Raw genomic sequence first — 27,005 nt, forward strand, 5'->3', positions numbered from 1 at the left:
TCCATGAAATTATAATAATAATAAAAAAAGAAAAAAACGATACGAAAAAAAAGCAAATTAAAGATTGCAATCTTAAAAAGAAAAATGAATATAACTTAAAATATAAAAACAGATCAAGCCGCATAAAAAGCCGCGTGGAATAATGTTTAAGATACGAATACATCCATACAGATAAGTCAAGCTTAATACAAATAAACATTGAGCCGCCAACGCAGATATGGTACAGATTGTTTTGCTTGGGCCGTCAGTCAGACGTAGAGACGTACAGACGTACAGACCTACAGACTAACGACTGAACAGGCAAATTTATGTATGTATGAACACCAAGCTTCAAATGAACCACTAAGTAAAAAAGATGCCGCATAAATTTAAAAAGATATACAGATATAAATAAGAAAAAAGAAAAGAATCTATTGAATGAGCAACAATTCGAGTGGACTAACGTAGTAGTTCGGGGAGTGCTTGCCTGCCATCGAATGGATCCATTGGATGCCCGTAGTAAACAATATTAGCGTGCAAGTAAAGCCGTCGCATGGCGAGGTATGGGCAAGACGACAGACAAGTAAATATTATTTACGATAAAACTGAAAAGACTTACGAGATATTGAGACTTAAAAAGCGCAAAACAATAAAACTCGAAAAAAAAAACATAAAAAGAGGAACAACCAACAAACAAACCCGACAAACAGCTTCTGGATTTTTTGAGCAGCGCTGCAAATGATGCAGATGCAACATAATCAAAAATGAAAAATATAAAAAAAATCTAAAATGAAGATAATAGTAGTAGCAATGGCAATAGCCGTACCAGCAACTTCGTTCGGTGGATACCATTGACCAATAAAAATTAATGAAGAAGAGATAAAAGCAGGCAACTGTTTTGGGGGAATAAAGCAAAAGAATAGAGTTAGCAGCTTAGCGAAGTACTGAGATATTGCGGCAACTTGAAATATCACAACAAAAAAGTATATCCAAATCTTAAGAGTTATTAACAACCGAATTGATAAGAGCCTCAATGCAGCATAAGAATTAAGTATTATTGTATTTAGCCTGAGACTCTGTTTTTATATTGCTTTACCATAGTGCCGTAGCTGCTACCGAGAAAAATAATAGCCTCGTACAGAAATATTAGCAGAAAACAAAATTAATGCAGAATGTCTAGAATTTAGGTTTGGAATTGATTTTAAGACATTTTCTTTTTTAATTTGATGAAGTATTTAACATAACATACACCAAATTTTTATTTAATTTCTTCTGAGAAGGCTAAAGTTTGTTATTTTGCTTATTTTACGATTTGATTGTTGTTGGTGTTTTTTCCCCTTTAAACTAATTTGCTAAAAAATGTTATTCTTCTTAACCAACAGATACTGTATCTTAAATAAATAAAGCGAACAGAACAACGAAAGTTACTAGGTAGTCTTTAACTTGTGTCGTTTGTTTAGTTTACTTTTTGTGGAAAAAAGATACTTGCGCGCTGGCGCACGCTTAGTCGCCATCATCCGCATCATTGTCTGTTGCAAATTTAATAGAATATAAGAAAAACAACAACAAATCGAGGGGACTAAAATGAACAAAATCATGAAGAAACATTTAAATTTTATTACACATTTCCGGTCGTTTGTCTTATTGTTTTCAGTTGCTTTGCGCTTTGCGCTTTGCAGTGTACTTTTTGTATATTGTCTTTTATACAATTTTTGAATTTTTTATTTGAATTTATATATAAAAAAAATTATCTCAGAAAAAACGAAAAATGCTCTTCAATATATGAGATAGATTCGTTAAGTTGGATAAATTTATTATTTATTACTTGAAATGTATTTCGGAGACTATAAAAGCTTTGATTTGATAAAACTTATACTATGAGAATAATTTTTTTTATATATATAGTATTATAATTATATATTCTATATAATTATATATGTAATATATTTAATTATGAAACATATTTACATACAATATATAGTATATATATAGATAATATATAATATATATTTATATATATAATATATTTGTACATATAAAATATATGTAATATATTTATTATATAATGTATATGTAATGTATTTAAATATGTTATATATGGGTAATAATTGTCTCTATTTTAATTTAATTTAATTAAAGTTTATAAAGGCCAACTGTTGTTGACCTTTAGTCCTTTTTCGTGTAGAACTTCTTTGGTTTATCGGCGAAAAATTTGGGCAAATGAATTTTTACGGTTCTCCAGTTGTCTATATTTTTCTATTAAGTTTGTTTTAAAAGAGTCCAGAACAAATGGTAGTTAGAAGATGCACAGTACGGGCTATACGGTGGATGCATCAAAACTTCCCAACTTAGTTCCGTTAAATTGTTCCGCGTCACGAAATATGTGTGTGATCTGAGAGTGTCGAGATAAAACACAACATATTTTCTGTTGACTAACTCTGATAGTCAAGTTGTGACTGGTAGAGGACCATTGCCATTTGTTATAATTACAGATTATTTGGCATTCATCTTACAAAAAATTATTATAGATAAGATCCATCCTTTTGAGTTTAAATGTATAATACTATAACCAATTATTTTTTTAGATTTAAATTTATTATAGTTATTATTTATTATAGTTGGTATTACAAATTTATAAATAACTTAATAAATTAGTATATAATATTCGAATTCAACATTTTATGTTGAATGTGTTTTTTCAAATCTTTTGATTGTACATAATAATAAACTATCAAATCTTCTGTCTAGTAATTAATGACAACGAATTAATTTGATAGAAAAGCTGAATAAAAGAGACAGAAATAAATCAATAATAGAGTAAACAGGGTACCGATCGAGCGAAAAACTGTGACCATGACTGATGTGTGGCATAGCAGAACTTGACTTTGTTAAGGACTATCACAAAGACATTTAAATCTATATACTGTGATACTGACACTAATAATAAACGTTTATTAATTTATTTGTAACTATTTTGGTAGCAACTATCATTATTAAGAATACTTTATCAATGATAACACTCTATCACAACAGTATAAGCAACTCAGATTATACACAAATACAGATTGACAGTAGGTAAAGTGAGGTTAATTAGTTGATCGTAAGACCGCATAAATTTATTGGTCTAGCGTTACTTTACACATATAGTAGACGACATTTTTTGAGAATTTCAGGAGCTTTTGAAGTACTATATCTGAAATAGAGCCATTAAGCTTTTTTTAAAGCTTGTTATCAGATAAGACCTTAGCGGGATTTGAACCCAAAAACTGTGTGTGCAGTAGTTTTAGTACTTACGTACCGTGAAATCAAGGTGGTTTGAATTTACCGTATCTAACACAGAAATTATGCTTAGCAATACCACGATATTCTTGGGATACTGTTAAAAGTACTTCAAGTGAATTTTGGTTAATTCTTTTCAAATTATTTTTATGTGAATATTCACTTTTATTTAGAGTATTTTTCAATATACTCGTAATAGCAATTCAAAAGTTAATAATCAGTCTCTCAAGTAACATAACACCCAATTTCTGTGTAATGTTAAGCTAGTATAAAAGAAATGTTAAATAAAAAAACTTTACATACTGATAGAGGCTACAAAACTAGGTTTTGTCAATCAAAAAAAAAAAATGGTAACATTTGTAATAAAAGAGGATAAGTCATCTGTTATCAATAACTCTCAAAAATCCACTGGTTACTGCTGTTTAGGTACTGCTAGCATGTTTGGATAAACTTGATCAAAATGAGAAATTCAAAGTCCTACCGTCAATGTCATCCCAGATAATGAGCAATGAACAACAATTTGTTTTACAATGTGTAAATGAACATGATATGGACTGAGATTGCTTGGTTTTAGAGATTGTACTAAATGTTATATTGTTAGAGATATGAATGAGTTTTTTAAGCAAGCGTTTGGTGAATATATTGTCTCCGTAACAAGAACTGTTTTGTGTCCTCCAAAACCTCAATAAATTTATTTAATGACACATATAATATAAAGAATTAAATTATAATACCATGTGAAATATAATACAATGAATTAAAAAATAATACAAAATAATACATGTTTCGTAATTAAATCTTAACATTGATTACGGGATATGGAAATTTCAAGTATGACCTCAAAAAGATAACTCTTGCTAAGGAAGACACTTGCAGACTATGTCTAGAAGAAAAGAAGACAGCGGTACATATATTGTGCCAATGTTCAGCGATGGACATTGGAGCAAGACTGTCTTGGGACACCATTGGGTTGATGATGATACCATTGGCTTGCATCAAAAAGCGATGTAGTTATGCAAACGGAAGCCACTCTAGCTTTAACTCAATAACGACATCCGAAAATCGAAGGACGAAAAAGTACCTAAATCGTTTCATGGTCTACTTCGGCTACTAATATATATATTAGGCTTAACTGTACGTGATTTACTTTTTTTTTTTTTTGGTATCGGACCTGGGGGAAAAATCTTCAAAAGATACAAATGGCCCGTATCATTTGCATGCCCGATTCATGCATGACTCACATTGAGTCATACATGCCTATGGAATAAAAAGTCCCGTACATTCTCAACTCAAAATCCTGAAAATCCTTGCAGTACGACCAGTTAAGGTATTCCTTCACAGGGTACGTGATTTACTAGTATTACCCGTATGTGCTGATATGATCATACGTTCAGAAAATGTGGATTACTCATAGAAAAGTACTTTTTAGTGTACATGGTCATAACTTTAAATTTTGTAACTAGTAGTTATTGGAGCACGAAGAAAAAAAATAACGTCAAGACTATTAAAAAATAAAACCGTCTACTTTATTTTTTATTAAAAATATTATTATATGTGATTTAAAATTTCTGATTTGTTTTAGTCGTTAATTTTTGTTTTTTTTATAGTATTTAATAAGCTTTAAGATTTTATTACATTAAATTTTTTTAAGATAACATTATTTAAATATTTTCATTTTTAGTTTAATTATGGTCTCCAAATTTAATTAAATTTAAAACTGTAATAAAGTATTTAAATTTAATAAAATAACTCGCCTGCAATGAGTAAGTAAATTATTAATGTTAAATATTTTTCCATTAGTCAATGCTTATCAGTAAAAGATGGTGCACGAAATTCTAAAAGTATGCATAAAACCACAAGGTTTTGAAGAATAAAAATATGATTAATTTTATTTAAATTTAATTACTTATAATTAAATGAATCATAAAATTATGTTTATAGCAGGCAAAGACCTCAGATATAAAAAACAAAAAAAAACATTCTTAAACTTGCAAATAGAAAAAAAAGCACACAAAAAAATAAAAGAAAAAATAAAGAAAAATATTAATATATCAAGTCATGCCTGAATGCGTTCTATGAAATTTAATACAAAATTAGTAATAAATTTTTGCGTATTAAGCAAACGTGACGCAAATGTAAGGCAGCAGCAAAACAGAAACGCTGCAATTAGGGTTGATAATAATATCTTTTCTGCTTTTCTGCTTTTTGCAAGATTTAAAACGGGCACCATTGCGTATACTTAACATTTGCGTACTTGCCACACGACGCCAGTTCGGTGTGGCACCTACAACGCAAATGATGGATTTTGCTATGGTTAAAAAATTTATACGAATTTTAATGCCATTTTGAGTTGGCGTAATTTTGGTTTCATGGTTTCTGAAACAAGTTTCCGAGAGTTGACTGAGGATTGAATGTACGATAGTAGTTGAGCATAAGCATGCCATATCAGGTGTATGAGTCATGCACTTTTTAACAGCACCAACAAAAAGAAACTACCAAAAAAAATAAAAAAAAAAAAAAAAAGAAACAAATCCGAAAAATAACAAGTTGCAACATTAAACATTCTAAAATATTATTGTTTTATATATACAATATATACAAAACAGTATACATATGAGAAATAGAATACAATAATAATTTTGAAAAAAAAAAACGAATGAATATTTCTGTATACAATTTTGTTTAATTCTCTATCTACTTTTTTTTTTGTTCAATTAATGTTAAAAATTATTTAAATCTTGGGGCATTAATAAAAATAAATATCCACAAAAGACAAATGTGCAAACACCAATACGCCATAATGTCTGACACGGTCAATTGGCTGAATCATCCAACATGCCAAGTCATATAATCGTGCCATTTTTTCCTAATAAATATTTTTTTTATTTATTTATTGTTTTTTAATTTTAAACAATATAATTTATTATGTTGTAGTAATCGTTGTTCACCATAATCTTCGATTTTTAGCTCAAGCTAAGCCTGTAGACTGCAGTAGATGTGTTAGATGTGTCGTATTTTGTGAAGTTTATAGAAATAATTAAAGATACACAAGCTAACTTCGCTTGTGTTATAAAATGATATATATAAAAAATTTTTAAAAAAATAAAATATCATATGACTGGCTTATTTATGCAACTCATTTCAATAGGAATGTTCAGCCCTGCTATAGATAAAGTATATTGATTCATCAGAATCAAGAGCACACGTGCATTTCACATGCTCAATTCGACTTTGTCACATTGGCAAGAAAGTACAAGATTGTCACGAAATTGATAAGCAGGAACGGATAAACTGCGAAGCTAATAAACCTTTTTGCATTCTGAGCTTAAGTAAAAATTGAAAAATTGCTTAAAGGTGTTTTTTATTCTTTGTATTCAAATTCAATAATCATAATTATTAATTCAATACGACGTACAGTGAAGATTGTATATAAAATATAATCGTCACGTACTTTTAAATATTGAAAAAAATAATATAAAAATATCTATTCAAACTCTTCGTAAATATAATTTTAATAAAATGAAATGGCAAATGAATTCGCCAGATAAGGATCAAAATGAACATCAGTTGAGAAAAAAAACGAATCTAAAAGTTCCATGTAATAAGATTAAAGGTTCAAAAATATTCAAAATTATTTTATAAGATTAATAGAAACTAAATTACAGACTGCAGTGGGATAAGAATAATTTTTATTAATAGTAAGCAACAATTTTTTTGGGAATTGAGATTTTTATAAGTAGAGTTAGGACTGAAGTGACAAAACTCGTTATGGAAAGTCAGGGATCTTCTTTAACTAGACTTGCAGAACTGGCAGAAAAAAATACTAAAAAGATGAAAAAGTAATTATTTTCAAATAAATTCCCTGATCTTGCATAATTATTTTACTGTATATTTTTACTTATCCAAAATATAGGTCTTGCAAAATTATGATAATCATGAAATTTATTATAGAAGACTACGTATTAATAAGTCTGGCGTATATCCTAAATATAAGTTAAGTAAAAATAGCGACTTTAATCAAAAGCCGAAGTTGGTTTTAAGAACTTAATTCTAAAAGCTTATCTCTAGGTGTGTGGCAACAGAATGACTTTTACGCACTACATATTTATAAAAGAGAACTCTGCTGCCACGGTTTTCTTAATTATAATTTGATAATTATTGTATTAAAATGAATTTTTTACTGTTAATAAATATAAAAATAAATTTATTTCAAAATTATTTATTTATTTATTTATTATATTTTTGCTAGTTTTTTCAATGCTTATATTTTTAGGATTTATTATTATTATTACTAATATTATTATTTTTAATTAATATAATTATTAATATTTATTATTTTAATATTTTTAACATTATATTTAATAACATTTAATATTTTTTTTTTATTTATTTATTTATTTTTTATTACTAGTATTATTATTATTATTATATATTTATTTGTGGTTATTATGATTATTTTTTTTCATATTTTTTTTTGTTTTTTAATTTATATTATATTTATTTACATATTTTTTTTTTTTTGTTATAAATAGTTTCAATTATTTTATTTTTTGTTTATATTTTAGCAATTTCCTTTTTTTACTTTAATTTTAATATTTTTTTATTAGTTTTATTTTTATATTTTTTAATTACTTTTTATTACGTTCAAAATTTTTTATTTATTTTATTTTAATTAAATATTTATTATTTTATGACCAAATAATTTTAATAAAGTATTTTTGTAGGCTAATTGGTCAAATTTTTTATTGTTGTTGAAAATAAAAACTAGGTTTTATTTTACAATAATTTTTATTTATTTATAAAATTAAATTTTTATTAAAAGCATATATGCTTTTGTCCACTATCAAGGTACTTTAATATAATATTCAGTTTCCTGACTGATGATGACTTCAAACTAAAGTCGAAACATCGATGAAATAAAAATAATTGTGAAATAAATCGCGGTTTCTTGTTCTTGATTTTTATTTTGTTTTAATTTGTATTATATTTATTTTAATATTTTTATTTTTTTATATAAATTTCATTTAAATATTTTTATTTTTTTTTATTTTCATTTTAATATTTCAGTTTTTTTTTTATTTTAATTTCAAAATTTTTTAATTATCTGATTTTCATATTTTTTTTTTATTTCAATATATTTAAAATATTCATTTAAAGATATTAAGTGACAATTATTATATATTGTTACATTTGATTTTGATTACTATGAAAAATTAAGAGTTTAAATTATATTCTTTCCATAAATAATGCATAATATAAATAATAATTTATTCTTGTGTTATTACTAGAAAATTTACCGAACTTTTAGAAAAATATTTTTTTATATAAGAAATTTTTTTGTGAGATTAATAATAGTATATTTTTAATATATAAATATAAAAATATTTAAATATATTTTTTATAATTTATAACCTACTATTGAAAACAATTGTTTATATTAAGAATTTAGATACTTTCATTAAAGCAGACGTTAAAAATTAATTTATTATATTTTTTTATGTTTAATAATAATAAAAATAAAGTTATTCCAATTAAGTAATTCTAACGTCATCTCTAATTGCATATATTATCATCACATAAATTTAAGTGCAAATGTACTAAAATATATAAAATTATTTAGAGAAAGTTAAACTTTCACTTATTTTATGTTATATATTTCGAAAAATCTAATCCGATAAAAAATCAAATCAATTTATATTATTTAAAATATATTTTATACAAAATAAATACATTTTATGAAAAATTGGTTTAAATGACTGGTTTTGTGTTTTAACTTTAATTTTTACATAAATGTAGATCATTCATAATAATTAATTACTGTCATTATAAGATTAAAAATAAAATAAAAATCATATACAAATTAATTAGTTTCTTAATGATTGTGTATGTCAGAAAAAAAAAAATATTTAATAAAAACCTAAAAAAAATAATTTTTTTTTAACATTATAAAAAATGTATAAAACTACACAAGACGCCCCAAAAACCGGTTGCATAAAATTTTTTTAAAAATATACTTAAAAATTTCTAGAAGTAAAGCGGTGAAGAAGTAGAGAGGGTGGTGTCTAACAGCATGTATACTAACTTGATTAATGAAACACGCGCCAGATACAAAACAAAATTCGGCAAAAAAGGAAAAAAATTAACAATTAAAAAAACATTTTTAAAATGACAAATAATATAATAAAATTTATTATAAAGAGACTACAAAATAAAATTAATGTTTTAGATTTTTTTTTATATTTTTTTTTGTAAAACAACCAAAAATGGTAACTATTCATTTAAAATGGCGGCAGACAATTATTTTTTCGGTTTTTGGTTTAAAATTTTTGTTGTCAGTTTTAAGTTTTAAGTCTTAACCTTTAACGCAGAAAATTGAAAAACTTTATAAAGTAACTGTCTTTCTTTCTAGCGGCAGTGCGACCTACGCAATATTAAACAAAAAATGAAATAAAAAAAAAATAAATAAATCGTTGTAGCACCTTTGGCTCGTGGCTTATGCGGATTTTTGTTAAATAAACTTTTTCATACTTTTGGTTTTTAAAAGAGATTTTTATTTAAAAATTTTTTTTTCTTCAATTCATTTCATTATAGCGTTGAGGAGTAATCAATTATAGTGTATAGCCGAGACAGAGACAGAGACGATGACTACGACCGACGACTCGAAAACGATTACCAAACAACATTTATTAACAATAAAAGAAAGGAAAAAGTAATCGATTGTTTCTCGTCTTTTTGTGAATAGTTGTTGTCTGTCAACAGCGTGATATAAATAATTAGTCATTGGACGACAGACTGTAAGTTGGTTGGTCACTCAGACAGTTGGCTTATTTCTCCACTGAGTTATCTTTTTTTTTTCTATCTTTTTGTTTAAATTTAAGGCATTCAAATTAACAATGAAACGCTTGAATTAAACAAAAACCAACACTCATTATTCAAAAGTTGAGGCAAATTTTTAAAATAATACAAAAAAAAAAAAAAATACAATTAAAAACAATTAAAGTGTTTTAACGAAGACAATATACCCCGTGGATGTATCTGCATTAGCAAATATTTTATGGATATGTAATATTTCGATGTAATGTATATCCAAAGAGGTGTTGACGTAAGCGAATTTCTAATCTATCAACAAACTATAAAAAGGAAACACAGTTGAAATACTTTAATCAGCTAAAATATTAGTTATTTCATCACAGCAGAATTTCAATAAATACTTGTGTTTAAACTAAATAAGTTTAAATACGATTTAAAAAAAAACCCAAAAACATATAAACCTTTATTGTTTTGACAATTAGTGTTTGAAATTGTTATAAGCATATATAAAAACAAGTAAAGATGTAAGCTTTGGCTTTGTTAAGGCTTAGGTAGGCCTAATTGGAAAAAAACCTATATAAAAATATTTATATCTAAAGTTAACTGTAACTATAAATAAAGAATTTATGAATTGGCAAATTCAATATGGACGACATAAAAATAGTCTGAATATCACCGGATGATGGCGCGGCAGTCGACAACCAAAACCAAATTAACAAGGCAGGCTTCGCCTTTTCCTTGCTAAATGAAATATTGAATTTTTCGATACTTTTCCGGCATATCAAGCTACGGTTAGTCAACAGTAATCTCAAGAACGTTTTGCTCTACGGCTGCGAAAACTGTCATAAACTTCAAACTTTTATAAACAAATGCCTCAGGAGGATTTTGAAAATTTGGTGGCCCCGCACGATTAAAAATTCTGAACTCTGGTGTACATGCCGCCAACTTCCTATCGCAAATGAAATCAAAAAGCGTAAATGGCAATGGATTGGGCACACTTTGAGGAAGCAATCTGGTAGGCCCAAGCAAACGTGGAAGCGTACGCTAGAGAAAGAAATTCAACCGAGCCCGATGGCCCAATGTTCCCACGGGAACGCAATGGAATGGAAAAGTAGAATTTATGAATCGATTATAATTAAATAAATCAAAATTATTGTAAAAATACATTAGCATTCTAAAGAAAGCATAGTCCGATCTGCAACCTAAAAGTATATTTATTAAGTGAAAATTATATATTTATATAATTTAATTTAAAGTTTTTAGATAGCTTTCTGAAAATATTTCTCAGCCTCCTAAGTTTGGTTTAAACAAGTTTCAAATACGTAAATACATGGAATGTACTCTTTAGATGGAAGCGTAGATTAAAAATCATTTTTAAGTAATTTGGTCTGAACCATTCTTAAGGACATTTTGCCATATTTAATCATATTATAGATATACAAAGTACAAAATAGATATTACAATCGTGTTAAGACTATTATTTTTTTCTTAATCTTTATCATGCAAACATAAAATACATCTTTAAGTATATCACGATTTAAGAATTTTATTTTATTATTGTAAGGGGTTTCTATATCACCAAATGTAACAAAATTCTCAGGTTAAAACTCAAAAATCTTTAAATTAAAGAAATATGATTTCAATAGCTCAAATGCAGATTATAAATTACATCAACTGTAACTTAAGCAAAAAACTTATGTATGGTACTAAATAAGATGGATTTATAGCAATGGAAAATCTGGAGCACACATTATACAAAGTAGGAGAAAAATTTGTGCCTTGACTGCTTTCCAGTACTTCCATTTAACAGTTTCTAAACAAGTTAATATAAATGGAAAATTATATAATCTTAGTAAACTCACTAAGCAGCTTTATGTAGTAGTGGGACCAACTCACTTAGACCCTGAAGTAGGTTATTTGACCAACTCACATATATATAACCCTGGGGATGCATTATAATATCATTGCACAACACAGATCTTTAGATGAATCATATTACATCATCAAATAAAAAAGTCTTTTAGACATACTGCACCGAAGACAGCCTTAATTAGACAATATCATTTCTATAGAGAGGTTACGATTAAAGTTCGATGGATCTATATGCCTGATACTAACATTTGAATGTTGTTATCTCTACGGAAACCAAATCGATGGTTGCTTTATAAATTACTTTTATTAATTTATAATTTATAAGCATGCGGTATCAGGTGATTATTTAGCTTTTTAATTTTTAATGTTATATACTATATTTAATCCTTCTCCTAAATAATATTTGAAGCAGTTTTTAATTTTATGAATTGCTGGAGATTTTATTTTTTTTTTTTAACGCTAAAATTATCAGCAATAAAATTGTAAGAGAATATATATAATCATTCATTTATAATCCAGCAGTTTTACAATTCCAATGTTCGTATTCAAACATGCGAAAGCGTGGTAGGAAAACCCATTTTAGGCTTCTTTTTATAACGTTTGTTAAAGATAAAACAAGAAATAATATATAAGATCCAATAAGAAGCAAAATATTTAAATTTATATATTTGAAAGGAAGAAGGACAGTAATGCAGCGTGTCATTCATTTTGGCAAAGCCTTTCTTTTTTTTTCTACTAAATGTTGCTTTCACAATTTATATATGCATTTAGCGACAGTTTCCTATATTTTTTTGTCTAAGCTCTATATCAATAATAAACATATTGTTCTATCCATTACTATATACCTATATCTTTTTTCACTTGATATTGTTTTTTTCTTATATATACCTACATTTACGGTTCGTAAAAAAAATGTTGGTAACATGTTTAAATCGTTTCCTATATTTAACTTTAATTTTTATTTAATGAAAATTTTAATTCCTAATTAATATTAATTTTTTTTTATAAAAAAAAGGCTAGAAAATACCAGAACATCGTAGTGCGTGTGTTAATGTAAATCATGTTTGTGCAGCAAATTTTGTTGTATTAAATGGCACAAATGTTAATGAATATGAATAAGTATTTGTTTAACAAATCTAAACTAATTATAATATTATAATACATATATAATTAATATATATTACAATATCAGTCTATTAAATAGGTATTTTTAATTTATTGTAATAATATATACAATTTATTCCAGACTTAAGCCGACAGCTTTATGGTTGCATTTTGATTGATACGTAAATGATTGTATTAACGAATGAATCACCAGAATCAATAACAAATTATATGTGATATGAAGAAAAATAAGTTTGTTGATTAGGCTCTTAATTTATAAACATAATTTTTTAATTAAAACATTAATTTTATTACTAAGCTTTGCAGGTAATTGTAAAAAATAGCTATGCAAACTACGATTCAGAGATAAAATGAAAACGTCTGAAGATTTGGGTTAATAATAAATAGTTCGACGATAGAGATTCAGTTTGTGACATATAGTAATGCAATAAGTTAATTCGGAGTTTAGTCTTTATCCTTATTTTTTTTAATTTTTAACAAAATTGGGCGAAAATAATTAGTCAAAATTGGTAGAGGATATATGGATATGAAACTTCAGTTAATTAAAGTCAATATTAATTCTTAGATTTCGATTAAAATCAATAACCTAAGGAAGCAAAACACCTTTAAACAAAGCAATTGGCTTTAGCTTTTTTTTTTAAATATTTTAAATGATTTCAAAAAAATATTAAATAATATTGATTACGCTCGAAGTACTTAATCGCCTCTGTTCGCCTTTCGTGAAGTGACTGTAGTATGATATTATTAGCTCCTTATAGCACTTTCAAAATTAAATATTACGAGTATTGTTGACTAAAAATTGATTTAAATAATAATAATAATAATAATTTTTGACAAAACCCTTTTTCATATTTGCTTGGAGCTTCAATAAATTTGTTCGAACACTCTTACATATGTTTAGATTGTAAAAATATAAACAGTGAATGTGAATGTGCTCTTATAGATAGATACCGCCATCAATCGTGCAGGTCGCCTTATTGGTGGCGTCCACATTCCAACATTGACTAATGCAGGCATAGACACAGCGCCAATATTTGCATTGATTATGCGCGTTGCTTTATGGTAGTTTTATTTCTTTTATGGTGCCTTGTAAAAATTTATTTTGATTGAAATCGGAATCGTGATGGAATTTTAATTCCTTAAGAAAAGGCCAATCACGTCTTAAAACTTTGATTTGAACATAAAAATAAATTCTTGTAAAATGAAACATTTGTGGAAGTATGCATGAGTGATCTATCTATCTGTGTTCAGAGCATTGCCTGTCCAATAACACAACAATTTCATAATCGCAAAATCGTAGAGTAAACATAGTCAAAAACCGTTCTAAAACTTCATTTATCTGAATCATCAAAACACTTTAAAGTTCATACTATTTTAGGTGAACAACCTTTGCAATCTTTATATATATATATATTTAATATCTTTTTAAAATAAAAATAAATGAATTATTTTTTTTTATATTTTGTTTATATTATACATATTTTTTTTTAATTTGTTTTTAAATTTTTTTTTCCACAAATTTTTATTTAAATTTATAAAAAGCAGTCTATATTAATCGATTTTATTTATGCATTTCGGAAGAAATCACATATATAGATTATGATGGTTTTGTTAGGGTATTGGTATCCATGAATTTCAATATGTTAATAATTACTAAAAACAGTATTAATATATTATTTAAGTTGATAATATGTATAATAACATGTGTTTAATTAATAATAAATATATAAAATAAATAAATAAACTGTTTTAGTATACAATCTCGAACTAATTAAATTGATAATCATGGAAACACTACATTAACCTTTGTAGTGACTATAAGAAAATCTTGTTAATATGCGTGTATTTGTTATATAAAATAAGATTTGGATAAACAGTAATATACTGCCTTAGATCTTAGTTTCGTAACTAGACATCCGGATCTGATCGTATTCTGATTTGATCTGATATTCCGATTTCATTGAAAAACGGGTTTAGTACTTCCATACAACTTACCATAATTTAAATGAAAGAGATCGGAAGTCTTGAACACAATGATATTGTTAGGTTTGAGTAAGTTTTATTTCTTGGGAATAGTTTTCCTCCCATAATAGCACAATAAATCACTTATTGAGCTGTTAATATTGTCTCTTCTAAAAATAATAATAGTAAGGGAGTATTCTTCATTTGTTTGAAATAACTTGGAATAGCTTTCCTCCAATAATAGCACAATAAATCTCATAAGTAGCTGTTAATATTGTACCTTCTAAAAATAATAATAGTAAGGGTATACTGCTGTTTTTAACTATAGTAGTGTGTTAATTGTAGACATGTATGTTATACAGAAGGTATCTTGCTTAGAATTGCAGTAAGAAAATTTGTATTCCATCTCTAGATAGCACATCGGTGAGGTAGGTAAATAAGGATTTAATGTACAGATTTTAAGTACTTGGATTAAAATGAATCAAATTAATGGTATCCCCCTAAAGAGTCGAAGCCCTGCAATGAAATATTTATTACAGACGTTTTCTAAAAAATACATTAGGCATTACTGTATTGATTCATTTTATGCCAAATCTATCATTAAGCACAATTCTATATCTTGTTTAATGATTTAGCACCAATTAAAATTGTTATGAATAGCTCAGTTAAATTGTCAAATGCAAAATATTTTCAAAATTAAATCACGTAATATGAAAAATTGAAGTAAACAAGTTAGTTAAGTATTTCTATTTACTGGTACCATTTAGTCTAGTGAATGGTTTAGCATAGAGACTATTGCTACTAAGTTGGCAAAAAATTAGTCACTGAAAGATGAAATTGTTTAAATTGTGCCATCGCGTATGCTTAATGTACCAGTATTATTGGTTGGATGAATAGTTCGTTGATGGGAAGAGAAGAGAAGAGCTTGAGAAGAGGTTTATATTAAACATTTTTATATTATGAAAATTACGTAATAATGTATAACTTCAATTTAAATGCCTTCAAATTATTTCCCTTTTATGAGTTAAGTTGAGGTTTAAAATATTTAACTTGTTTAAGTATTTTTCCTTAAAGTTATTTTAATCTTTAAACTTTAATAATAAATTTTTAAGTTTTATTTTTTGTCTTAAAACCTTTACTATTTATGTAAAAATGTATATATGTAAGTAAAATTTTAAATTTATGTTATATTCAAAAATAACTATAATTTTTTTCTTCTAAGTATTGCATTTAAAAACCTTCAAAAGAGCTCGTATTCGATTTTATATTTCTTAGAACTCTTAGACTAACCAAAATGTTGAGCCAATGTTTGTTTAATGTTTGGAACACGAAAATAGTTTAAGGTCATTTACATAAAACAAAAAACAAAAAAAAGCAAAAAATAATAATAATATTATTATTATTATAATAAAATAGAGTATAGAGTAGAAAAATGGATTAAAGCAACCAACCTTTTTGCAGTTGCTGTTGCTGTTGTTGATACAAACGATGATGCACAGCAGCTGCTTGCTGCAAATCACGCCACGGTTGCCACAGCAAACTATTGGCAACATTAGAATTGTTTTGATTTGCAGCAGATTGTTGATGATGTTGGTTTTGTTGGAAGAGTTGGTTATGTTGGTGATGTTGTTGCTGTAATTGTTGTAAATGTTGTTGAGCAGCAACAGCAGCAGCAGCTGCAGCTGCCGCTGTTGATGAATGTGCAAATGCCGCAAAATGTTGTTGTTGATTATATTGATTGCTATTAGGAACGGAGCTTGAAGTAGTTGAAGAGGTTGCGAATGAAGTAACGCCTGTGGGCGATGATGATGATGCAGATAATGGCGACGACGCAGTCGATGAAGATGCCGTTGAGGCAGACGATGATAACGAGGAAGATGATGAAGAGGAGTTATTCCTTAAATTGCCATGAGCTGCTGCTGCAGACGCGGCAGCTGCAACTCTCTCAAATTCCTTGATACGATTATAATAATTTTGCTCAAAAGCATTGAGCATGCATATATAGTCCATGTTTTTTTTTTTGATAATAAATTTTATTATTAGAATTATTGAAGAAATATATGTATATGAATTATATTGGCACTTTTTATATTTTTTTTATAGAAATATATTTTATTTTGGTTTTTTTTTACGCAGAATTATTACTATAGTAATTTAATATTGTATATAAAAATGAATTATTATTTTAACATTTAATTATTATTTTTTTTAATATTTAAATTTTTTCATTGTGATTTTTCAATTATATAAAATTTATTTTTTATATAAAATTTATTTTCAAATCAAATCGTAGATTTCACTCGCACAAAATTGACAAAATTTTTATATGCATTTAACACTTTAGCGTCTTTTTAGTATGCAAGGATGTGTGCAAATATATTTTTGTTTTAAAAAAAATTCAACAAACAAAATTAAGCAAAAATAAAAATCAGTAATAAAATTAAATAAACCATAAATTGTGTTAAAAATTGCCAACAAGTAATAATCAAGAACTTGAATTGAATAATAAAAGTAATTAAATAAAACGAATATGCGGCAACGCTGTTCTGTCCGTTGGTGACAATGTGACAGCGTAGATGTCGTTGATACAGTTTTTACTTCACGTCGTACGATTACACAAATATTAATAAACGTCAAAGCAAAACAAATACGAAAAAGTGTGATTGCAACAAATTTTTAGTCAGGCTGGCTTTATTTATTTCTTGCTATAAACTATTAACTTATAGTTTCTAAATTTTTCATATGTAATTGTTATATATAGTAATAGGTTTCTATATATATATATACTTTTTTTAAATATTATACTCGTATTTAAATAAACTTAAAATCTCTAGCACGTAAACTTCATTGCAATTGTAAGCAGTTGTGGAACACTTGAACTTGAGTTTAAGATTTAATTACACTTGTTTGCCATAAAAGTAGCAATGAATATTAAAAAATAATTAATCCACAAAATTTGATTACTTTTTATCCCATAACATTTAATATTATAAATTGATTTATTTTATTTAAATTTTTTATATTAATAGCTTAAGTAATATGTTTAATTATATCTTTTTAGGTGCGGGCGGCAATTTTTATTTTATACGTTCGTCTACGAAACAACCAAACTACCACCTTCCGCTTAACCGTGCTTAATCAAGCAATAACAAATATAAACTGAACTTCTTTGTAGACTTTTAATTTTAAGATCACATAATTTTTTCATTTGCATTGTTGTTGTTGTAGTGTTTCTTCCGCTGAAGCTCTCCTCAAACCAAGCTCAATACAATTTTTTTTTGTCATAGACTGGCATTTTGCAAAAGCTGGAAACTCTCACAAAAGTTGTCTGTGTGTATGTGTGTGTGTGTGTTGTGTGTGTGTATTGATCGCTTTAAATTTTCAAATTAAAAGTTCTCACTCAAGCTTATTAAGTGAGAATTCAGAGTATTGAGTTGAAAAAATAAAATTATATTAACACTTCGAGACACATTTCTATTTTTTAGCTACTGTATATTTTTATGCTCTACAGTGTTTACTCATTTTTTTTCTTTTTCAACTCATGATTGCTTGTTAGTGTGCTTCTTTAAGTTGACTCTTTAGTTGAAGCTGAAGCTGGGCTTTTCATTTTTGTTTTTATACTCATTTTTTACGCTTTCTGTTGTTGTTCATTTCTATGCTTCTTTTCTGGGAACGCTTTTTATTTTGTTTATTTTAATTATATATGGACTTTTCGTTATAACCATTTACACTCTCGCCACTCTTTTATTATTGTTTTTCTTACATTTTTTTTTTTTGGTTTTGTGTAATTTTATTTTTGTTTTTAGCCAATTTCCGTATACTCGTTTTCTTTCTCGTTTGCTCATTTGCTTTCATTTTTACTCTTATGTTTGTATTTCATCTATAATGTATTTTGTAACTAATGAAATGTGCAGATCTTTGTACTTTTCATCAAGTCCAAGTTTTATTAATTTTTTATTGTATCTCTTGTTTTATTGTTTTTTACTATATTTTTTATTTGATTTTGAGTTCAACAGCTTTTAGCTGAATTTGCATAGAAAAAACATTTTAGGTTAGGTTTATTGACGAATTTATATTTATCGGACATAGTTACTATATTTCTTCTGATATGAAATTTATTCAAATTTTAATTTGCTATTGTAGGAAGATATATGACGATTGTTAAAGACGAAAATTTAACATAAAATTAAAATATCTTTTATTTTGTTGTTGACATTTTTAAAAGCGTTTTTCATAAATTTGAGTGAATTGTTTTAAATTAAAATTGTGTTAAAATGAAGTCTAGGAAAAATGATTTAAAAATATAAATAAGCTCAGCTTAATTTATATTTACATGATTTTTACGTTGGGCACCAAATTCACATACATTAAGACTGAAAAGTTTTCGGAAATTCTCATTTAAAATTCGCGCGCTGTATATTTTTCGATATTTTAAGTTTATGTAGTTTGGCAGCACTGTCCTTAATTACTATGCCAAAAATGAGCTCGATCTGTCAGACAGTTCGTTTACGGCAGCTGTTGAAACCAGTTCACCTCAGTAGTGCGTTGCGAAATGTCTTCGACGGTCGTACGACCGTCCTGGAAGGCTTTGTACCACTCATAAACTTGAGTTTTCGATAAAACTGATTCCCCATAAGCCTTTTGTAGCATTCGCAACGATTCTGCACACGAAATTTCGTTCGAAACACAAAATTTGATGCAAACTCTTTGTTCAATATTTTTTTCCATTGTTTTTTTCGCAACGCCCTACTGAGGTGAACTGGTTTCAACAGCTGCCGTAAACGAACTGTCTGACAGATCGCGCTCATTTTTGGCATAGTAATTAAGGACAGTGCTGCCAAACTACATAAACTTTAAAATATCGAAAAATATACAGCGCGCGAATTTTAAATGAGAATTTCCGAAAACTTTTCGGTCTTAATGTATGTACATATATATATAGATCGCAATCCAAACAATATGTATAAAATTATATAAATAATCGTATTCCCAAATGTTGATTAAAGTTGAGAAGCAGGCCAACATATTCCGTTCAGAATATACACAAGAAATTTTAAGATTAAAAAAGATAAAATTTAAGTCTAAGGTTATATTATACCGGCGATCCCAAGGAATCCACGTAGGCCTATTGTGTTACCGTATAATTAAAAAATCAGGGGTTAGAACGACTTAGAACCTTTCATTATGTTACAGTATAAAAAAATTAGAGATTCAAAAATCACCTTGAACCAGCTGAAAATGCTTTTTAGAGTGAGATCCTGTAGTTGGTCGAGATTCTTAAAAAAGGAGACCTCGAAATAGTAAAATGATGAAGCACATGCGCTGGGCAGTAATAAAGATGTGAGTTACTCTTATCGTTTTCTTCACAACCGCAATAGAAATAATTAAAAGGGAGATTCAATTTTTTAGCATGGTTCACTTTAATCAGCTGTGGCCTTTGACCCAACATACTACAAGACTGATATCTTTATGGGGTATCTCAATGAGAATACTGCATTTATTTCTTAAGAGAATGCAGCCAACTTACATACCGACGTCAAATTTGATCCTTGAGGTTCAAGTAAATTGTTTAAAGACAAAAATGTATTACGAAATTTTTTTTAAAATAGTTTTGATAGAAAAACAATTAATTAAGAAATCTGGCAAATGTTTGAAGACTCATTTCAGAACACGTTGTAGAATATATTATAAGAGTGTAGATTTATACGATTCTTATTTAATTATATAACACAACACAACCTAACGCAACACAGCAGAAGAGGATGTTGTTAATAAGTGGGTTATTACAGAACGATTTATTATCTGTACACAACACATTAAAAGAAGTTGTACATTTTCATGTGATGCTGGTAATATGGTTACTAGGGTAAATAGGTTGAACTTGAATATAACTTTTGTAATGAGAAGTTTAATAATACATAAACAAACTAAAACATAACCTATAACTGCGTTATTAAGAGATCATCTGTCATCTAAATAGAGAGCTAGAGAGTATAACTTTTGTAATGAGAAGCACGGTTGCCTCTTATGGTACTTTAGTACCAAAATTGGTACTTTTTTTTTCGTTTGGTACTCATGTTTAAAAAATGGTACATTTTTGACTACCCAACTTTATTGTGGATATTTCCAATTAATTTTTTTTATAAATGCAACTTTGCACTATTTTATATTTTGTTCATTTATAACATTATAAAAAACACAGAACGAAAAAGTAAAAAGGTCCAAAAAAATTTTGGACCTTTTTTTACAGAAATGGTACATTTTTAAAATAATTTTGGTACAGGAAAAAATTTTCAAGTGGCAACCGTGATGAGAAGTTTAATAATACATAGAAAAACTAAAACATAACCTATAACTGCGTTATTAAGAGATCATCTGTCATCTAAATAGAGAGCTAGAGAGTATGGTCTACAACTGAGTTGTCAGATATCAGTAAAGTCAGTGTCAAAAAAAAAAATATAATGAAAAATTAATTTAAAAATACGTTTTTAGTGATCAGGTCAAGTATGTTCGCATATCTATTAGACATACTTATTTAAAACTATAACTTTTTTCCATGCAGTCACAACAGAACATTATCTGAATTTAAATGGATTTTGGAAAAAAGGCCGCCACTCTAACTTAACCTAACCTATATATCAAATTTTTGTAGTGTTGCTTTTCTGAATTGTGACGTTTGAAAAATGTTCAGATAGTCTTTTGTCGTACAGTCTTTTCTTTTGAGTCAATAGATTTTATTATTTTGTGTTCTGGCTTATACTATTTTAATGTAACTGAGAGTTGTCAATGCATTTATAATAAGATGGATCAAGACAAATGTTTAGCATTCCACAAATCATTTTAAATGGTTTTAAATTAACGCTTCTATTTTTCGGTGACTTATAATTAGTAGTAATTCTAAATACGAAAAATGCGTTAATACATTTGTAGTAATACTTTTAAGTGACTGGTTACATATTTAGAAGTTTATAATTGAATTTATCATTATTGTTATTGTTAATGATATATTTATAAATATTTAGATTGGTCAGAAAACTTCGGTTCCACCATCCTCAAATACTTTCATTCTTGTACAAGCTCAGGGTTGTTACATGACCATCGTAATTTTTTTAATAATGGTTCTAAACTTCTCACTGAATCAAACGTAACATAACTTTTAGCTAGTTGTTTGATATCCGTATTAAAGTAATTGAGTTATGCACATATGTTCTGATATAAATTGACGTAAGGATAAATTTTAATAAAGATTGATTATATGTAATATAAGACTAATCTGTAAATGATTAAGAGGAAAGCAGTATGCATCTATAGGAACTATCGGTCAAGTCAAGTGGTTATAAGCAGAACTCACATTAACTATAACACGAACATAACTTTAACTTATTGGAAAACATACTTATATATATGCTATGTAATATGTTAAATAACAATCGATATTTACTACCGTTAAATAAATCTTAATCTTAAATATACTTCTTAGTGATAATAATTTATTAAATATCCAAGGATACAAATTCCAAATGTCTATTATATTAGTAAAAATAATACAAATTCTAATTCCATGATACTAAACTTAATATTTTCTTAGACCAAATTTCATAAGGTATCAATATAGCAGTCAGTTATCGCGCTACCTTGCGATAAAATGCTACTATTCTATATTCTTTCTTAAAATTCAACTGTTTCTTGGATCATAACTACTGTGTAACTATATTATTGAATAAAGTTTTTAATATACAGCATAATTCATTCGAATTAATATCAAGTTCATATTGTTATAACTATCGAACTGGTGGTGGCAATACTGTTACTATACGTTGGTTAATGAAACCTAACTTTATTATGCTTAAATCGTGTGAATGCTTCCCTTCATTTCTATATCAATTTTTTGAAAAAAAAAATTGCTCATGATGAAATTCAAAAATGTATGATTTGTAGTGCTTTATTTTGGCGAAAAATCAAAATTGACTATTAAAGTTTTTGAACTCCTAAGCGTATTGTGATTAGACTTTTAGGGCTGCGAAACTCTATGGTGGCAACAGGAAACAAATTGCTGTTGCAGCAGAAGTGCTTCGAAAATTTAATGCTGGAAATCCTCGCAACCGTTGAAGAAAAATGCCTGCTATCACTTTTAGACAGAAGAGCTGTTTAAGTGCCTTTGCCTTCATGTAAACAAATCAAATCTGCTGAATTTGCGAATTGTCAGTATGCGTTTTTATATAAGGCAATTTTCTGTGGAAAGTATTACATGTAATAGACCTCTTTTCTTTTTTTCATGAAAGGTTAATGACTCAATAACTTTTACTTTGACTCATATCGGACAATTTATCATGAATCGTGGAATTCAAATTTACTTTAAAAAAAATAAAGTTATTCGCAAAGTTTTTAGAGCACTCCGTCCATTTTGCGGTCTACATAATCGACTTAGTGAGCTACATTAATAAAGAAAATTGCCATATATGGAGCGAATATATTCCTCAAGCCGTTAACAAACCACCATCCACTAAATTGACTGTTAGGTGTGATTTACACGCCGGCGGCATCATTGGTCCTTATTTTTTTCGAAATGAAGAAGGAGTTGCTGTTACGGCGAATGGCGATCGTTAACGAGCCATGTTGATTAATTTTTTGTTTCCATAAATTAATCGGTTAAACATCGAGGACATTTGGTTCCAATAAGACGACGCAACTTGCATACAGCCTTACAGCGCGCTTAACAATCGATTTATTGCGAAATCAATTTGGTAATAACTTTATTTTCCGAAGTGTTACAACCACTGGTGACGCGTGATTTAATGCCTCTGGATTACTTTTCATTGGATTATGCCGACAAATCAGCAACTCTTGAAGCATTGGAAGTCAATGTTCATGCCACAATTGACAACATACTGCCACATTCATTGCAAAAAAAAAAGGTCTGATCTGAAAAAATTGGACTGATCGAATAGACCATGTAACTCGTAGCCGCGGCGGACATATGCCGGAAATCACATTTAAAAAATAAATATCATAAAATTATCTACGAGTTTATAATTAAAAAGAATTTCATTTCAACAAATTTCTGTATTGTATTATCATTTTAAGTTCTCATGCAGCTAAAAAAACATCTGATATTATATTATATATATGGTAATAAATATTCTATTATAATCTAACATATTATAGTATATATATGTTATTATATTGCACATATTATCATATAAATAAGACCTGAGTATAGTTTCCAAGTTGTGTATATATGGTATCAAAGCTAAAGGTAACAGCTTTAACGTGATTTTACGATTTTACCTAACTGACTTTACCATTACTAATGATATAATTTTATAGGTAGGATAGTATATTGGCGATTGAAAAATTATGCATGGAGATTAAATGATTGAATATTTCTTTCATTGATTCTTAGTGCAGTTGCGAAATAGTTGAACAAATATTTTTGAGCATGCTGTAGGACCCGCTCTCCTTTTAAAGCATTTTAGGGTTCATTAAAGAAAGGTTCAAATTTTATACGATATAACAGTGTGCTAACAGATTTAATTTAATTCTTAGAATCACTGTAATAACCTAAACCAACCTAGCAATACTTACAGTAATTTGCTTCATATTTGTGCTAGTTCTCATTGTCTTCTACAGCGGTACCCAGCGCTTTAAAGGTTTCCGCTTTTTACATTTAATATCTAAATAATTGAAACTTGGCGTTAAAATCATATGATGTAGCTTACTACAGCAGTATTCATTTACAAATGTTTTGAAAGTATCGAACAATAATTTTACAAATAAAAATCTATTGAATTGATAACAGTTATTTAAAGTTACAAAGACGAAAAACGATATGACTATCTCACGTCAATATTACTTACATTAAGTTGTAGCTTTCACATATAAATTATTCTGTCTTCAACACTTAATTAAATTATAATTTTTTGAAATAAACAGTTTCGTAATAATTTTAAAATTACATATGTACATGTGTATAAATGTATGTATACATATATATGTATCTATGTCTATATCAGTATATTAGAATAACTCATAAAATGTCTACCATTCCTTTTGTTTTTACAATCTTTAGAATAATAAATAGGAAACAAGAAAAGGAGCAAATACTAACACAACAACAACACCATAAAAATAAAACAGATAATATACAATCACAAAAACAAAAAAAAAAGACAGCTTGAAAACCAGAGGTTATGGCAAAAATCAGCCACAAATAGTGAATGGAAAGTGTGTTGCGGTTCCAATCTTGGTAATACTGAACGTAATATTGTTGTTGATGACGATGTGGTTTCGTGAATTTACTATAAAAGTAGCATGCTGGAGTTCAACGAGCACATCTTGTAGAAGTGAATACATACATATACGAAATATTGTATAGAAGCTTGTGATGAAAGAAAGAAGAGACATTGTAGATACAAAGTATCGAAGCATCTTTAGCAAGAAAAAAAAAATATGTATAAATAAAATTAAACCTCAACAGTAGAAAAAGAAAAAACAAAAGTTTAAATGCAATTCAAAACAATAACAAGCATTAGGGGATCTCGCAAACCGAGTCTCCGCTACTCTATTGAGAGTAAATGTTTGTGAGACCCACAAACCCAGCAGTGGAGACTTTTAAGAAAGTCGCTCTTTGAAAATATCAAAGCGTATGCAACAAAAAAGTGATTGTATATTTTCTGTACTCTTGCGAGTGAGCCGAGATTTGTTTTTGCCAGTATTTCACTTTTTAGGTAAAAACGTGTTTTGGATTCAATACCAGGCCCATGAAATTTTACGCACGACTTGTACTGTACGTACACTGCTAATAATAAAAACAATGATTTCAATTGCAGAAAAGCCAAAACACTGCAAACAAAAACTAGATACACATATGCACGTAATTTTTAATAGATAAAGATGAGAATTAATTACTCGTATTACACATTTTTGCATAAATGCATTCACATTATACATAATACTAATTAATATTAAATTTTATAATGGAATCTTTAGAGTAAAGATAAATAATAATGTAATTGAATTCTATTAAAATAATTATCGTTTTTAATGTGAATATAACAAGTTGCTCTTATGATATTAAATTCGGATTAAAGGGTATATAAATTTGGATTATTTTAACACAGTGTTTTTCAAGCTTTTTTGAGCTATTCTCACTTCAAGTCTTTTAAATATTTCCCACTCCTATGTAACATATGCAAGGAGCTATCGAAAATGGAATAAGCAGATTAGTCGAATAAAAATCCTCTTTCTTTTTTTTTCTACGTGGAATTTATTTCTTACATATCTTTCTCTTACTTAGAAACTTATAAATATATAATAATAGTAGATTATAATAATTTACTATTACGTATACGTTTTAAAATTATTTAGGGTAACCTACCTACTAGCGATCCATGGGGATTCACTTAAGCCTATTGGCCCATTGTGCTATCGTATAATAAAAAAATTTCGGGGTATAAAACCATCTGGAACCTTTGGCGAAGTTTAAGATACTGTGTAGGTGTAACATATCTTAGGAGTTAGGAGATGTTGAAGTTGATCTAACATAAGGTACTTCAAAATTGGTCACATGTAAATATTTTCAAGTTAACTATAAGAAGTAATTTTTATTTTACGAGTCTCTACTTACTTATAATTGGACTAGAAAGAATATACGTGCAATGGCTAAACTAGTTTTCAAACAAAAATATCTAAGTATAACTACACAAACTTGGGCAGGTGAGAAAATCGTTCGAGAAAACGAATTCAGAAAGTTACATAAACGAGCTACTGCTTAGCATTACGGTTCGGTGTTGACATGGCACTGCTTACTAGAAAGATATACTATGAGACTGGGTCTATCCTACAATGACTTCTGTCAAGGCTGCGGCTGACAAATATACTCCATCACATGTGTCAGCGTTCATCTAGGGGAAAATTCGAAATCTTTCCCTAGGGGAAAATTCGAGACTGTTTTTTACCGATCTAACACAGCTTTTATT

The 27,005-nt window shown here is 27.6% G+C and overlaps 1 protein-coding gene across 1 annotated transcript in view; it reads right to left on the minus strand.

The window, feature by feature from the left end:
- The window catches only part of LOC119667558 (flocculation protein FLO11), a 28,405-nt gene extending 11,368 nt beyond the window's left edge, over positions 1 to 17,037 (minus strand). The window contains exon 1 of the mRNA XM_038076866.1: positions 16,479 to 17,037. Within this exon, the coding sequence (XP_037932794.1) occupies positions 16,479 to 17,037 (559 nt within the window). The remainder of the gene's footprint in view (positions 1 to 16,478) is intronic.
- Positions 17,038 to 27,005: the final 9,968 nt, after the last annotated feature.

The sequence above is a fragment of the Teleopsis dalmanni genome, chromosome 1 (genome assembly GCF_002237135.1).
Source record: "Teleopsis dalmanni isolate 2A chromosome 1, ASM223713v2, whole genome shotgun sequence".
Taxonomy (NCBI): domain Eukaryota; kingdom Metazoa; phylum Arthropoda; class Insecta; order Diptera; family Diopsidae; genus Teleopsis; species Teleopsis dalmanni.